At 44.3% G+C, this 14,322-nt stretch overlaps 1 protein-coding gene across 6 annotated transcripts in view; it reads left to right on the top strand.

The window, feature by feature from the left end:
- LOC121278767 (microtubule-associated protein 4-like) overlaps positions 1-14,322 on the top strand; it is a 376,105-nt gene that overhangs the window by 329,961 nt on the left and 31,822 nt on the right. For all 6 annotated transcript variants that reach the window (XM_041189187.1, XM_041189191.1, XM_041189192.1 and 3 more), the window contains 4 exons: positions 3,980-4,157; positions 5,270-5,332; positions 6,269-6,597; positions 10,371-10,493. In XM_041189187.1, the coding sequence (XP_041045121.1) occupies positions 3,980-4,157; positions 5,270-5,332; positions 6,269-6,597; positions 10,371-10,493 (693 nt within the window). The remainder of the gene's footprint in view (positions 1-3,979; positions 4,158-5,269; positions 5,333-6,268; positions 6,598-10,370; positions 10,494-14,322) is intronic.

Raw genomic sequence — 14,322 nt, 5'->3', positions numbered from 1 at the left:
CGAGGTGATATGCTTGACTGACGTTTTTATTTGAATACAACTAGCCAGCTTCTGTTTGAAATGGCAGCTGTGATTTCATGACTTATTTGTTGATAGAGTTTTAACATGTTCATTGTTCAATACACTTGAAAATAAATTTTCAGTTTTGTATGTCACCTTTGAAAGAAGTGGGTCTGATGGACCCAATGATCCATAGCATCTAGATTTGAAGGTGGTGGAGTTGGGGCTAGTTATTGATTGAGGGAAGCTGAGGAGATTGGCAAGTTAGGGATAGGAATGTCTGAGGAGTCCTTTCACAGTCCGTCAGAGGGACAAAAGCCATGGAGCCAGTTCCAAAAGCTGCATTCCCAATGGTGTCCAAGCTTACAGGGAGCATAGTGCAAAAGTGGAAAATGCATCTGATTTCTCAAGGCAAGGTTCAGAGCACGGAATTAGCCCTTATACCCATTGTCTGTATTTCAGTCGGGTAATTCATTTCATAGTTTTATAAATATATTTTTTTCCTTTGATTTGGAGTTGATTTGTAAGTATGCAAGTATCTCATTGAAGCAATATTATACAAGCTTCCATGTTATCAAATTGCTTGACATTGGATTTAGCGGAGTCGGTGCATACAATTTATCATGCAGCAGTCTTTCCTCCAATTTCATTTCTCTGTCTCATGTTTCAATTCCACAGGCTCCATAAAATTTCTGTATATCACTCGTGGCCATTCTTCATTTTGTGAATCTAGACAGCAAATGTTGGTGTGGCATTCAACCATCAAGTCTCACAGCCAAAGCCCCAGGTGTTTGTTGTATTATGATCGGTGACACTGAAACCAGTGGTAGTAGTACACGGGCTGTGACCAGAATGGGAATTAACCAGCTAACGTTGTGGTTTTGTGGCTCAGCAGCATACCAGCTTGACTCAGTTGGAGATACACTCATCTTTGAATTAGAAGATTCTAGGTTCAAGTCCCATTCTGTGACCTCAACATATAATCAGAGCTGCACTTTGTTGCATTGCTGAAGGATATACTTCATTGTCAGAGTTCCTATTGTTGAATACTTATCTCTTTATCCTTTTAAATAGATTTGTGCATCTAGAGACAGGAATATATTTAATAATCCACTTAATTTATTATTGACAAAACAATCATCTTAAATACTCTATCCAACCACAAAGGGTAATGCACATTAGTCCCATGCCTGAGACTCATGTGTTTAAATATTGATGAGAGATTGTGAAGTTCAGCTCTAAACTGTGCAGTCCTGCCACACCCAGTCGTGAATGGTGGTGGACAATTAAGCAACTCATTGGAGGAGGATGCTCCACAAATATCCCCATCCCCAATGATGGAGGAGCCCAGCAGATCAGCGCAAAAGGTAATGCTGAAGCATTCGCAACAATTTTCAAATTTTCAGCCAGAAGTGCCGAGCAGTTGATCCATCTCAGCCTCCTCCAGAGGCTGCCAGCATCACAAATGTCAGTCTTCAGCTAATTCGATTCACTCCAGATGATATCAAGAAACAGCTGAAGGCACTGGATGCTGCAAAGGCTATGGGCCTTGACAGCATTCTGGCAATAGTACTGAAGACTTGTGCTCCAGAACTTGTTGCGCCCCTAGCCAAGCTGTTCCAAACAGGTACAACACTGGCATCTACCCAGCAATGTGGAAAATTGCCCAGGTATGTCCTGTATACAAAAAGTAGGACAAAACCAACCTGACCAATTACTGCCCCATCAGTCTACTCTCGATCATCAGTAAAGTAATGGAAGGGGTCATCAACAGTGCTATCGAGCGGCACTTGCTTAGCAATAACCTGCTCACTGATGTTCATTTTGGGTTCCGCCAGCATCACTCAGCTTCTGACCTCATTGCAGCCTTGGTTGAAACATGGACAAAAAAGTTGAACTCCAGAAGTGAGATGAGAGTGACTGCTTTGACATCAAGGCAGCATTTGACCGAGTGTGGCATCAAGGAGCTCTAGCAAAATTGGAGTCAATGGGAATCAAGGGGAAAACTCTCCGCTGGTTGGAGTCATACCTAGTATAAAGGAAGGTGGTTGTGGTTGTTGGACGTCAATCATCTCAGTTCCAGGCGATCACTGCAGGAGTTCCTCAGGGTAGTGTCCTCGGCCCAACCATCTTCAGCTGCTTCATCAATGACTTTCTTTCCATCATAAGGTTAGAATTGGGTATGCTCACTGATGATTGCACAATGTTCAGCATCATTTGCGACTCTTTGAAGCTGTCCATGTCCAAATGCAGCAAGACCTGGACGGTGTCCAGGCTTGGGCTGACAAAGTGGCAAATAATACTCACGCCACACAAGTGTCAGGCAATGACCATCTCCAATCAGAGAAAATCTAACCCCTTGCCATTCAATGGAATGACCATCGCTGAATCCATCACTATCAACATATTGGGGGTTATCATTGACCAGAAACTGAACTGGACTAGCCTTTAAATTTTGTTTTGGATTTCCAGCGTCCGCAGTTTTTTTGTTTTTTATTTTTGTTTTTAGCCTTTAAATACCATGGCTTGAAGAACAGGTCAGAGGTTAGGAATCCTGTGACGAATAACTCACCTCCTGATTCCCCAAAGTCCGTCCACCCTCTACAAGGTACAAGTCAGGAGTGTGATGATGGAATACTCTCCACTTGCCTGGATGAGTGCTGCTCCATCAACATTCAAGAAGCTTGACACCATCCAGGACAACGCAGCTCACTTGATTGGCATCCTTTCCACAAATATTCACTCCCTCCATGACTGACATACAGTGGCAGCATCTACAAGATGCACTGCATAAGCTCCTTAAACAGCACCTTCCAAAGCCATGACCACTACCATCTAGAAGGAGAACGGTAGCAGAGACGTAGGAAGACCACCACCTGGAAGTTCCTGTCCAAGCGACTCACCATCCTGACTTGGAAATATATCACTATTCCTTCAGTGTCATTGGGTCAAAATCTTGGAACTTCCTCTTTAACAGCACTGTGGATGTACCTACACCATAGGGACTACAGCGGCTCAAGAAGGTAGCTCATCACCACTTTCTCAAGGACAATTAAGGATGGGCAATAAATGCTGGTCTAGCCAGCGACACCCACATCCTGTAAATGAATTAAAAAAAAAAGGCACCTCCAAGCCTGTTCACAACCCATGTTGAAAAGCAATGAGATCTCTTTTTCTTCCTAAAAAAATAGCATCTGCCTTGTACCCTTTCCCTTTATGGCTTTCTTCCTGCCATCTGCAACCCTATCTCATGTTTTACAACAGACTATTTGTTTCAAATAGTTTGCCAGAGATGAGAGACTTTGTACTTTTTCACACAAGACTGTTACTTCCTATTATTGCTTTCCTAAATCATGGCCCCATTGGGAACAATCCTGCGATGCATGCATTCAAAGTATCCCCTGCTGTGATAAAAGACTATGTTTCAAAACCTTTTATCATCAATGTGGAGAAGGGTTTTGGAGAGCATGATAGCAAAATATGGGATTTTTTTAAGAACACAATGAAAACCAGTCCTTCCACATTACAGCTTTATCCATATTAAACGTGAAAGCAATGTAAAAGCATATTGAATTTTTTACAGCTATCCTTTGTTGCAATACTAAGCCATCTGCTGCCCTTGTATGTGAGCCTGTTCCTCGGGTTCAAATACATGTTAAAGATCCTATTACAATATTTAAAGAGAATCAGTGGGGTTCCCATTGTCCAAGCCACAACCTAAAAATCCTATGAAATGTCATTCACCTCATTGCTGTTTGTGGGTTATTGTTATGTCTGCTTCATTTATCTTCATACCTCATTGTACTTGAAAGTAATTCATTGTGTATTAACTATTTTAAGATAGTTGAGAGATGCATTGAGATGCTATGCAAATGCAAGTCTGCTCTTTTATTCACTGAGGCATCAGGGATAGCTCTAGTTTTCCCTCAAACTGATACTACAAAGCAGGCACTGATGCTGAAAATTTCCTTTTTTGCAGACAACTGAGGCTAAGAGCCCAGTGAAGCTCCCCTCAACCAGACCATCATCTGCAGGTGTGACAAAAACGACTAGCAACACTAACGTTAAGAGCAGTACAACACCGTTGCAAAAAATGTCCACTACTACTGGGTCCACTCAGAGAAACACCACGCTCTCCACCCCTAAAAGGCCAACATGTGCGTATTGAAGTATTGATGTCTGTCACTGGATACAGTGTAGTGAGTTAGCTAGCACCCTCAACCCTTTATAACAAGGGTTCCAATTTGTCCTAAGTTGATATATGTAACTTGCATATATGTATAAAACTATATAGATTCCATGTGAAATGAGTTTGGGCCATCTGAAGTAAAAACAGAAAACGATCTGTCGCAGGGTCATGAGGACTCGAAATGTCAACTCTTTTCTTCTCCGCCGATGCTGCCAGACCTGCTGAGTTTTTCCAGGTAATTTTGTTTTTGTTTTGGATTTCCAGCATCCGCAGTTTTTTTGTTTTTAAAAACAGAAAATGTTGGAAATACTCAGCAGGTCTGGCAACATCTGTGGAGAGAAATAAAGGTCATCGACCTGAAAGGTTAACATTCTTTCTTTCTTCACAGACGCACCCAGAAAGATCTCAAAATGACTCGCATGGAAAATGCAAAACAAAGTCACTTGTAGGGATGCTTTTCTGAGGGGGCCAACGTGTGAGAGCTTCTTGCTGCCTTTGACTATGCTATACCTGACTTGGGAATACTGGGTGCCTGAACTTGGAAAACTTCCATTTTCCAGTAATAACAACCCTCAACTTAATGAATGCAAATGACGGGTTATCCTTCAGAAATATTAATTTCTGAGTTAATAGTAATATTAATCTGATATGCTGTATTCCAGCTTTGTTGTGCCTTTCCCAATCCAGTATTGGATTGGAGCAGTGGCCTGTGTTGACTTGCTGTTTTGTATCATGAGGCTAATATAGTGATGCAGTAAGCAAATTCAGTCATCGACTGTGAAGATGAGGGCTATGACTCCAGTACATTGACAGAGGTTGGCTCGATATCCAATTACTTAACCTCACTCCATGCAACTGCATCATGTAACAATGATCTCAGGCCTACCACCTGAACAGTCCTGAACCAGAATTATATGGAGAGGGAGTATAGAGGAAGGGCTACTTCCCTAGGCAAAGAAAGAAAAATTTAATGGTGTCTTAAAGAGGTGGGGATATTAGATTCGGCAGTGGCAGTTAAAGAGCTAGCAATGGACCAGTAGTATAAAAATTATCGTAACTCTTTAAACGTCTTATTTTCAGCTATCAAGACTGAACCCAAATCTGCAGAGATGAAGAAGTCTTTGTCTGCAAAATCACCCATGGGTAATGTGAATTTTCTTTCTTGCTGTTTCTTTTCACCCAGCCCAACGCAATAGTTTTGCATTGCCACACAATTTCTCTTTTTTGTCCTCCCCTAAAGGCCTTAGCCTTCCTTGAGATGTTGCCCCATGTGCACCAACTGCCCGCTGGAACTCATCTAAGTGAGCCTGGACAATGTGTTTTGGCAAACTGTTCAAATCATTGTTGGTCTACACAGCTGAACCCGAGCCTAGCCTCATCCAATGTCTGCACATATTTTCTGCCAGGGTTGCTAGTTAGTGATCAGGAACAGATCTTCTCTCATCTCTCCCAGCATCTAACTAGTTGTTGACCACCATTCGCTCCACCTCAGAACCAATTAGTGGCAAAGACTGGGGATAAAACCTGAATTCTGATCTGAATGGTTCAGACACCCAATAGATAAAATCAGAGTCATTGAAGTATCTAGATTTGCTAGACTGATGAATATTTGTCAGTGGCAGTCTGTTGACCTGACCAGAAGAAGGGAGGTGTGAGGGATGAGAACAGACTTCATCCTTTCCTTGGAACAATGCTTGGTTTTTTTGATAACCTTTGGTCTCGTATAAAGTTTACATCTGCCAGAACAAAGCCCCGTTCTCCTAATAAGTCCTCAATTTGGCTTGTGTATGCCCATAGAACCGGGTCAGTTAATTCAAGAGAGAGCTGGGTGTTTGTATTTTTTTGTTTGGTGAAAGAACTGATGCAGGAGTATGAGAGAACGCAGTATAGTATTTTTGAATTTTGGGACCAACCAGAGGAGTCAGTTGCCCTCCTGGTACTGTTAACTTGTGGAATAATTCCTAATTTTTATCCTAATTTCTCAGTCTGTCAAATTTATTTATATGTCCAACAACACGATCAGCTTGGCCTAGGAACCTGTGATATTTGTGGAGAAAATGGCCTTTTTTTTTACTTTAGGTGAGGCAGGTCGTCCAAAGACTGCTTCCTCAACCTCTGTTAAGAGCACTGGTACTACCCCAAGTACACCAAGCACCCCGCTGGGCACCAGTAACCCTGCAACACCATTGTCCAACACCTCTCGGGCATCCAGAACGTTGGCATTGAAGACAACAGCTGCTTCAGAGGCCAAGAGGGTTGCACCCATTCCTCGTGCTCCTTCAAAATCCACAGTAGCAACGGCTCCAAAGCAACCACGGCCAACCAGTGCCCCAGCACCAGACCTGAAAAACATCAAGTCGAAAATTGGATCCACAGATAATATCAAATACCAACCCGGAGGAGGGAAGGTAAGAGATTGCCTATTTTATTTGGAGGTAAACGAACAGCAAGATTTTGATTCCACTGTTTGTTGACCCAGTCCAATTGACGTTATAAACAAAAAGCAAGTGCTAGAAAACTGAAATGAGACAACATCATTGGTGAATAAAGGACACTTGACAGAACAAAACTCATTCCTTTAATATCCTAATTTTCCCATTAACAAAAAACTTTAATTTCAGTGCTTTTCACCACCTCAGGATGTCCTATTGCACTTCACAACCAATTAACTACTTTTGAAGTGCAGTCGCTATTGTCGGAAATTTTGAAAGTCCAGCTGCTTTTTGTAAGTTGCTAATTTATATGCCTAACAGCTTTTTCTAAACATGTTACCCTTCATAATTTTCATATCATTCATTCTTTTCCTCTTCTCACTTCCCATCTTTTTTATTGTGATGTGGTGATGAGAACAGTACACAATACTCTTAAAGGAGTCAAAAGCAAAATACTGCGGATGCTGGAACTCTGAAATAAAAACAAAATGCTGGAAAAACTCAGCAAGTCTGGCAGAATCTGTGGGGAGAGAAACAGAGTTAATGTTTCAAGTTCGTGTGACTCGTCTTAAGGAAATGCCTGGCGAGTACTTTGTAGATCCTTCGTTTAATTTCTGGAGACTTGTAAGCTTCCAAAAAAGAGAAGAACATGAAGTCAGTCAGCACCTGAAAGAGTAGGTTCAACACCAGCATTGGGTCTGACCTGAAGGCACAGCCCTACTGAGATTACCGTGAACTGGAGACTGATGAAGGCTATCACTCAAGATGCTGCCTCTCCCATCCAGACACTGGATTGACGTGCAGCTTTTTCCAACACGCTCTGCTTTTAATTGTAATCTAACTGGACTGAGCAGAATAATGCAGCTTGACATTGCACTGTTCTGACACAGCAGAATTTTTGGCCAAGGTTGTGAGGCATGTTTACTGCTAACTGACCTCATTTACAGCGAGTTAATCAATTTTTAAATTTCTTTGTGTGGTCCCCAAAGTAAGGAGTAACAAAATTGAAATATAAAGGACAATACAACGGTAGCATGGATACAAAATTGGCTAAGGGACGGAAAGGAAAGAGTAATATTGAACAGTTGTTTTTCAGACAGGGGTTGGTATAAGGACTTCTGTCTATCTGATATGTATTAATGACCTGGACTTGGATGTGCAGGGCATCATTTCAAAGTTTGCAGATGATAAACCCGGAAATGTAGTAAACAATGGGGATGATAGCAACAGACTTCAGGAGAATGTGAACAGATAGCTAAAATGGGCAGATGTATGGCAGATGAAATTCAATGAAATTTACCCACTGGAGTTTAGAAGAATGAGAGATGATCTTATTGAAACATATAAGATCCTGAGGGGACCTGACAGGGTGTATGCTGGAAGTATTTTTACCCTTTTGGGGGAATCTAGAACTAGAGGACACAGTTTCAAAAGTATGGGTCTCCCATTTAAGACTGATACAAGGAGAATTTTTTTATGAGGGTCATTAGTCTGTGGGATTCTCTTCCCCAGAGAGCAGTAGAAGCAGGGCTATTGAATATGTTCAAGGGTGAGTTAGACAGATTTTTGATTGACAATGGAGCCAAGGGTTATGTGGGGCAGACAGGAATGTGGAGTTGAGGCCTCAATCAGATCAACTGTGATCTTATAAAAGGGAAGATCAGGCTTGAAGGACCGAATGCCCTAGTTCTTCTAATCCTTGTGTTCTTGTATTAACACAGATAAGTGTGAAGTATTTTGATGAGAAGAATGAGGACAGGCAATATCAACAAAATGGTGCAATTTTTAAGGGGATTACAGGAACAAAGAGGCATGGAGGTGTGCACAAATATTTGAAGGTGTCATGCAAAGCTGAGAAGGTTCTTTAAAAAATCATATGATATCCTTGCTTTATTGATAGTGGTATAGAATACAAAAGCACTAAACCTTTAGAAAATATTGGTTAGGTCTCAGAGTATTGTGTTTGATTCTGGGCGCTACACATTAGGAAGATGTCAAGGCCTCAAAGAAGGTGCAGAAGAAAATTATTAGAATGAGAGACTTCAGTTATGTGGAAAGACTGGAGAAGCTGATGTTATTCTCCTGAGAGTAGAGGTGGTTTAGAGGAGATTTGATGCAGCTGTTCAAAATCATGAACGGTTTTGATAACGTAAATGAGAATAAACTTTCCACTGGCAAAAGGATTTGTAAGCAGAGGATACAGATTTAAGGTAATTGCAAAAGACCAGACATGACATGAGGAAGCATTTACACAGTGAGTTGCTGTGACCTGAAATGCATGTCTAAAAGTCTAAAAGGAAGCACATTTAATAAAGCATTCAAAAGAGAATTAGATAAATACTTGAATGGAAAATATTTACAGGGAATTAATTGGATTGCTCTATCAAAGAGCCAGCACATAGGCACGATGGGCCAAATAGCGGCCTTCTGTGCTGTATCAGTCCATGATTCTATAAATATCGAATATTCAGTTGCAGTTTTTAGATTGACACATGGAAAAGAAAATTATACGTCCTGTGAAGGTGATGGTTGTCTAAATTGAGGAACTCAAACATTTTTTCACTTTGGATTCCAAAGTCGTCACCAATTATGCACAAGTTAGATACAGAATAATATAAAAGCAAAATACTGCAGATACTGAAGATGTGAAATAAAACAGAAAGTTGAGACTATGCAAACTCATTTAAGGTGGAAATCTTAGAACCAACCATCAGCTTTCTATGCTAAATTTCTCCCCTTCTCAAGGCATTGGACATATTCTGCTTCTTGTATTAGGTGCTTCTTGTACCTTGCCTAGGAAATATTTCTGATGCATGAACATATCAGCAGACTATTTGATTGTAGGAGATGTTACAGGTGAGCTCAATCCTGTTTTGCCTGATTTCCGCACTCTGCACTTTCCAGCTGGGGTCAATGGGTAGAAATCAAGATAGGGAACATCCCCAGAACCCTGGAGTCAATTGCATCACCTCTTCTGCTACTCTAGCTAATATCAGCGTCCTAGGCGTAGACCAAGAATTGGAACTGCAATCTTCCGGTTGTTATGGGTTAGTGTTACACTAAGCAGTGCTTCTATCTGCTAAGTGATGAATAAGAAAAATTACATACTATATATGTATATAATCTGTTGACTGCTCATATCTGGCTTATTGCCAACCTTGCTTGGTGTAAACGCTTAGTAACTGCTTGTTGCATGTGCTCCCACTGTTTACAGTGACTGAATAGCAGTGTGTAGGACTTAGGGATGGATAAAGAAAAGGTTTTCTTACAGTTTAAATAATATGACATTTGAAAAATTGCTTAAAGGTTGAGGAAAATTGAGCAGTGGGTTAGCAGATTTTATACATTTAATTCAAGGTGCTCCCATTCTTAAATTCAAGCAAATATTAGGGAAAATTATCCTTTTTAAAGATAAATTAAATTTTGCCTTAAATTAAGACCTACCACATTGAGTTATTTCCTTATTTCTAACCTTGGTGCTATTTTCTATGGAGAAAACTTGTTATGCAACAACAATGAATAACTTACTTTGGAATGAGGTCAAAGCATTAGGAATTGAAATGTAGTACAACATTCTGTAAAGCGTTATCCTACTGTATTGTGATGTGATGCTTTTTTTTATTTTACATGTTCCCTCTGGGTTAATTATTCAATTCCATTTCATTCCAGGGCATTTTTTCTTGAGTTATTCTACATTACATCTGTCTGTGTGCTTGTTTTTTTCTCCATCCTTTTTATTGTCCATTTAGGCGAAACCAATAGAGAAAAGGCCTGAGCCAGTAAGATTGAACCGAAAAGCTGAATCCAGCACTGTGACTCGAGTAGCTAAAACCACAACCATGAAAGATAGCCAAAAACAAACCAATGGCAAAGTGAGTGAATAAAAATGTCAATTTTGGTTTCACATTAATTTCTTAGTTGAATAAATGCCTGTGCATTTCAATATGATTATCCATCATGGTCCCTGTGGACGTAGATTAAAAGATTGTTTATAGTATTGAATGGTGGAGTTGATTACTTTCACTCTTGGGGAACTGATTCAGGTCGAGTGAACCTGATGCAACAGTCTGAGCAACAACAGTTTGTGTTTATATAGCACTTTTAATGGAGAAAAAAATTCTCATTTTCTACTTCCCCTCACTCCCTCCCTCCACTTCTCTTTCTCTCCCTTTCCCTGTCTCATTTCCTCCGCACCTTCCTACTCCTACCTTCCATTTTTTTTATTTGTTTATGGGATGTGGCTAGGCCAGCATTATTGACCATCCCTAATTGCCCTTGTTCAGAGGACACGAAAGAGTCAGCCACACGTAGGCCAGACCAGGAAAGGACGAGGTAAGGATGATTTCCTTCCCTAAAGGACACTAATGAACTAGATGGGTTTTTACGACAATCAGCAACGATTTCATGGTCATCATCAGACTTTTAATTCCAGATTTTTATTGAATTCAGTTTTCACCGTCTGCCATGTGGGGTTCAAACCCAGCTCCCCAGAGCATTATCCTGGGTCTCTGCAACACCAGTCCAGTGACAATACCACTATGCCATTAGCTCCCCACCCATCTGTCCCTCCCTCTGTCCTACCCTTCACCCCTCCCGCTGTCCTACCCTTCACCCCTCCCTCTCTCCCTTTATCTCTTTCCATTGCCCCCTTTCTTCCAAGCTCTTTACCCCCTCTCTATTCCCCCTCTCTACCCCCCCTTCCCCCTTCTACCACCTATCATCTATCTCTCCCTCTCTTCCCCCTCTCTTCCCCCTCTCTTCCCCCTCTCTTCCCCCTCTCTTCCCCCTCTCTCCCCACTCTCTCACCCTCCCCCTCTCACCCTCCCTCTCTCATCCTCCCTCTCTCATCCTCCCTCTCTCATCCTCCCTCTCTCACCCTCCCTCTCTCACCCTCCCTCTCTCACCCTCCATCTCTCACCCTCCCTCCCCCACCCTCCCTCTCTCACCCTCTCCCTTCCCCCCCCTCCAACTCCCCACCCCGCCTCTACTACCTATCTCCCTCTCTTTCCCTCCCTTCCCCCCCCCTCTTCCCCCCCCCCTCTTCCCCCCCCTCTTTCCCCCCCCTCTTTCCCCCCTCTCTTTCCCCCCTCTCTTTCCCCCCTCTCTTTCCCCCCTCTCTTTCCCCCCTCTCTTTCCCCCCTCTCTTTCCCCCCTCTCTTTCCCCCCTCTCTTTCCCCCCTCTCTTTCCCCCCTCTCTTTCCTCCCTCTCTTCCCCCCTCTCTTCCCCCCTCTCTTCCCCCCTCTCTTCCCCCCTCTCTTCCCCCCTCTCTTCCCCCCTCTCTTCCCCCCTCTCTTCCCCCCTCTCTTTCCCCCCTCTCTTTCCACCCTCTCTTTCCCCCCTCTCTTTCCCCCTCTCTTTCCCCCCTCTCTTTCCCCCCTCTCTTTCCCCCCTCTCTTTCCCCCCTCTCTTTCCCCCCCTCTCTTTCCCCCCCCTCTTCCCCCCCCTCTCTTTCCCCCCCCTCTCTTTCCCCCCCTCTCTTTCCCCCCCCCTCTCTTTCCCCCCCCCTCTCTTTCCCCCCCCTCTCTTTCCCCCCCCCTCTCTTTCCCCCCCTCTCTTTCCCCCCCTCTCTTTCCCCCCCTCTCTTTCCCCCCCTCTCTTTCCCCCCCTCTCTTTCCCCCCCTCTCTTTCCCCCCTCTCTTTCCCCCCTCTCTTTCCCCCCTCTCTTTCCCCCCTCTCTTTCCCCCCTCTCTTTCCCCCCGCTCTTTCCCCCCGCTCTTCCACCCCGCTCTTCCCCCCCGCTCTTCCCCCTTCCCCCCCGCTCTTCCCCCCCGCTCTTCCCCCCTCACTCTTCCCCCCCCCTCTTTCTTCCCGCTCTCTCTCCCTGCTCCCTTCCCCATCCCTTTGACTCCCCCTCTCTTTGACTCCCCCTCTGTTTGACACCCCTCTATTTGAACCCCCCTCTTCAACCCCCTCGCCACCACCCCCCCCCACCGTTTTGCCTGCCCCCTTCGTTCCCCTCCTTGACACCCCCTCTTTGCCCACCCCTGTTCTCCGTCTTCGCCCCCCCTAGCCCCCCCCTTACCCCATCCTCGTCTCCCTTCACAGCCCTTCTCTTTGCCCCCCCTTTTGCCCCCACTCTCTGCCCTCCCTTTCCCCCTCCTTTGCACCCATCTCTTGCGTGCTTTTCATGCCCCGTTTTCAACCCCCTCTTCGCCCCTTCCTTTGCAACCCCCCCTTTGCCGACCCCTCTTCAACCCCCTGCCTCCCCATTCAGCCCCTTCTCCTCTCCCCCGCATCCCCTTCACCCCTTTCTCTTCTCCCCCCTCTCTTTGCTCACCCACTTCACCCCCCTTCACGCTCAGTCTTTGACCCCACTCCTTGCCCCCCTTCGCTCCCCGCTTTGCCACCACTAGGCTCCCCTCTTTTCCCCCATCTTTGCTCCCTTTGCCCCCTTTTCCCACCCTCTTGCCCCCCCACCTCCCCCTTCACACCCTTTTCCTCTCCCCCACCTTTGCCCCCCTTCTCTTTGCCCCCCTTCTCTTTGCCCCCCTTCTCTGCCGCACTCTTTGCCCCCTCTTTTTGCCCCCCTCTCTTTGCCCCCTCCTCTCTTCGTGCTCGCCTTTGTACCCCCCTTCTCCCCCGCTCTGTCCTGGCCCCCCTTGTTCTGCCACCACCCACCACCGCCACCACCCCGCCCCCCCCCAACTCTCCTCCAGCCCTCCTCTCTCTTTCAACCATCCACTCTCCTCCAGGCCCACGTCATCTTCCAGCCCCCGCTCTCTTTGCCCTCATCCTCCCTCGGTCTTGCCATCTCCTCTCGCACTTGCCCCTCATCCCCCTTTCTCCCTTGCTCATTGCCCCCTCATTTCTGAAACCTTTACTCTTTCTCTCTGTCCACAGAAGCTACTAGACCCGCTGAGTCTTTCCAGCATTTTCTGTTTTTATTTGAGGTTTCCAGCGTCTGTATTATCTTGCTTTTGCGGATAAGGTAGATCCCTGGTTTGGTTTCCTCCATAAGCATAGTTAATCCATTCCAGCAGCTCTTGCACCTGGTTTCAAAGCCACTGAGGTAAGAAGCTAATCTGGGGAGTAAGTTATTTGCGTTTCTTCCTCACAACTGTTTTTCACTTTTCACTGCTTGAAAAGGTACACAATGAAGAATGGATCAGGCTTAGTTCTGGCACTGTTCCCTGGTTAAATGTTCTGTCAATGTTCGCTCTGTAGAATGAAGACACTTTTCAGAGGGTGGGAAGCATTCTTGGAACGCTACTGCAGCAATAGCCAGCACCTACAGGAGAGGACAGGATGAATAGAAAAGGGCTCAAAGCAAAGAAGTAGAAACAAAATTCATTCCCTTAGAATATTTGCTCTCTGACTCTCACAGCTCCCATCCCATCTCATAGCATCCTCTGCTATGCAACCTCACACTTATAGAAGCCCAACAACGAATAGACAAGAGGTGTGAGATTCAGGGATGATGTCCTCTAATTATTGAGGAAGAAGAAAACCACACAGGCGTATGTGTCCAAATTAATTACAGACTCTTGGAGATGCACTGTTGTTATGACATTGTGAAGGCTTAACTGACTTTTTTTATTTGTTCATGGCGTTCAGCTTCATGAGTAATCCTCTGGAAACATTATTTACATGCAATTCTACAGTTTAAGCATCAGTAGATTATTCCTGCGTGAAAGACATCACAGCTGAACGATTCTGCCCTCAACTGACACTTTCCACTGTGTTGAGATCTAAGTTAGGTT

Source organism: Carcharodon carcharias, chromosome 6, assembly GCF_017639515.1.
Source record: "Carcharodon carcharias isolate sCarCar2 chromosome 6, sCarCar2.pri, whole genome shotgun sequence".
In the NCBI taxonomy this organism is placed as follows: domain Eukaryota; kingdom Metazoa; phylum Chordata; class Chondrichthyes; order Lamniformes; family Lamnidae; genus Carcharodon; species Carcharodon carcharias.
The sequence above is the reverse complement of the archived record's forward strand: the minus strand, read 5'-3'. Positions and strand labels throughout refer to the sequence as shown.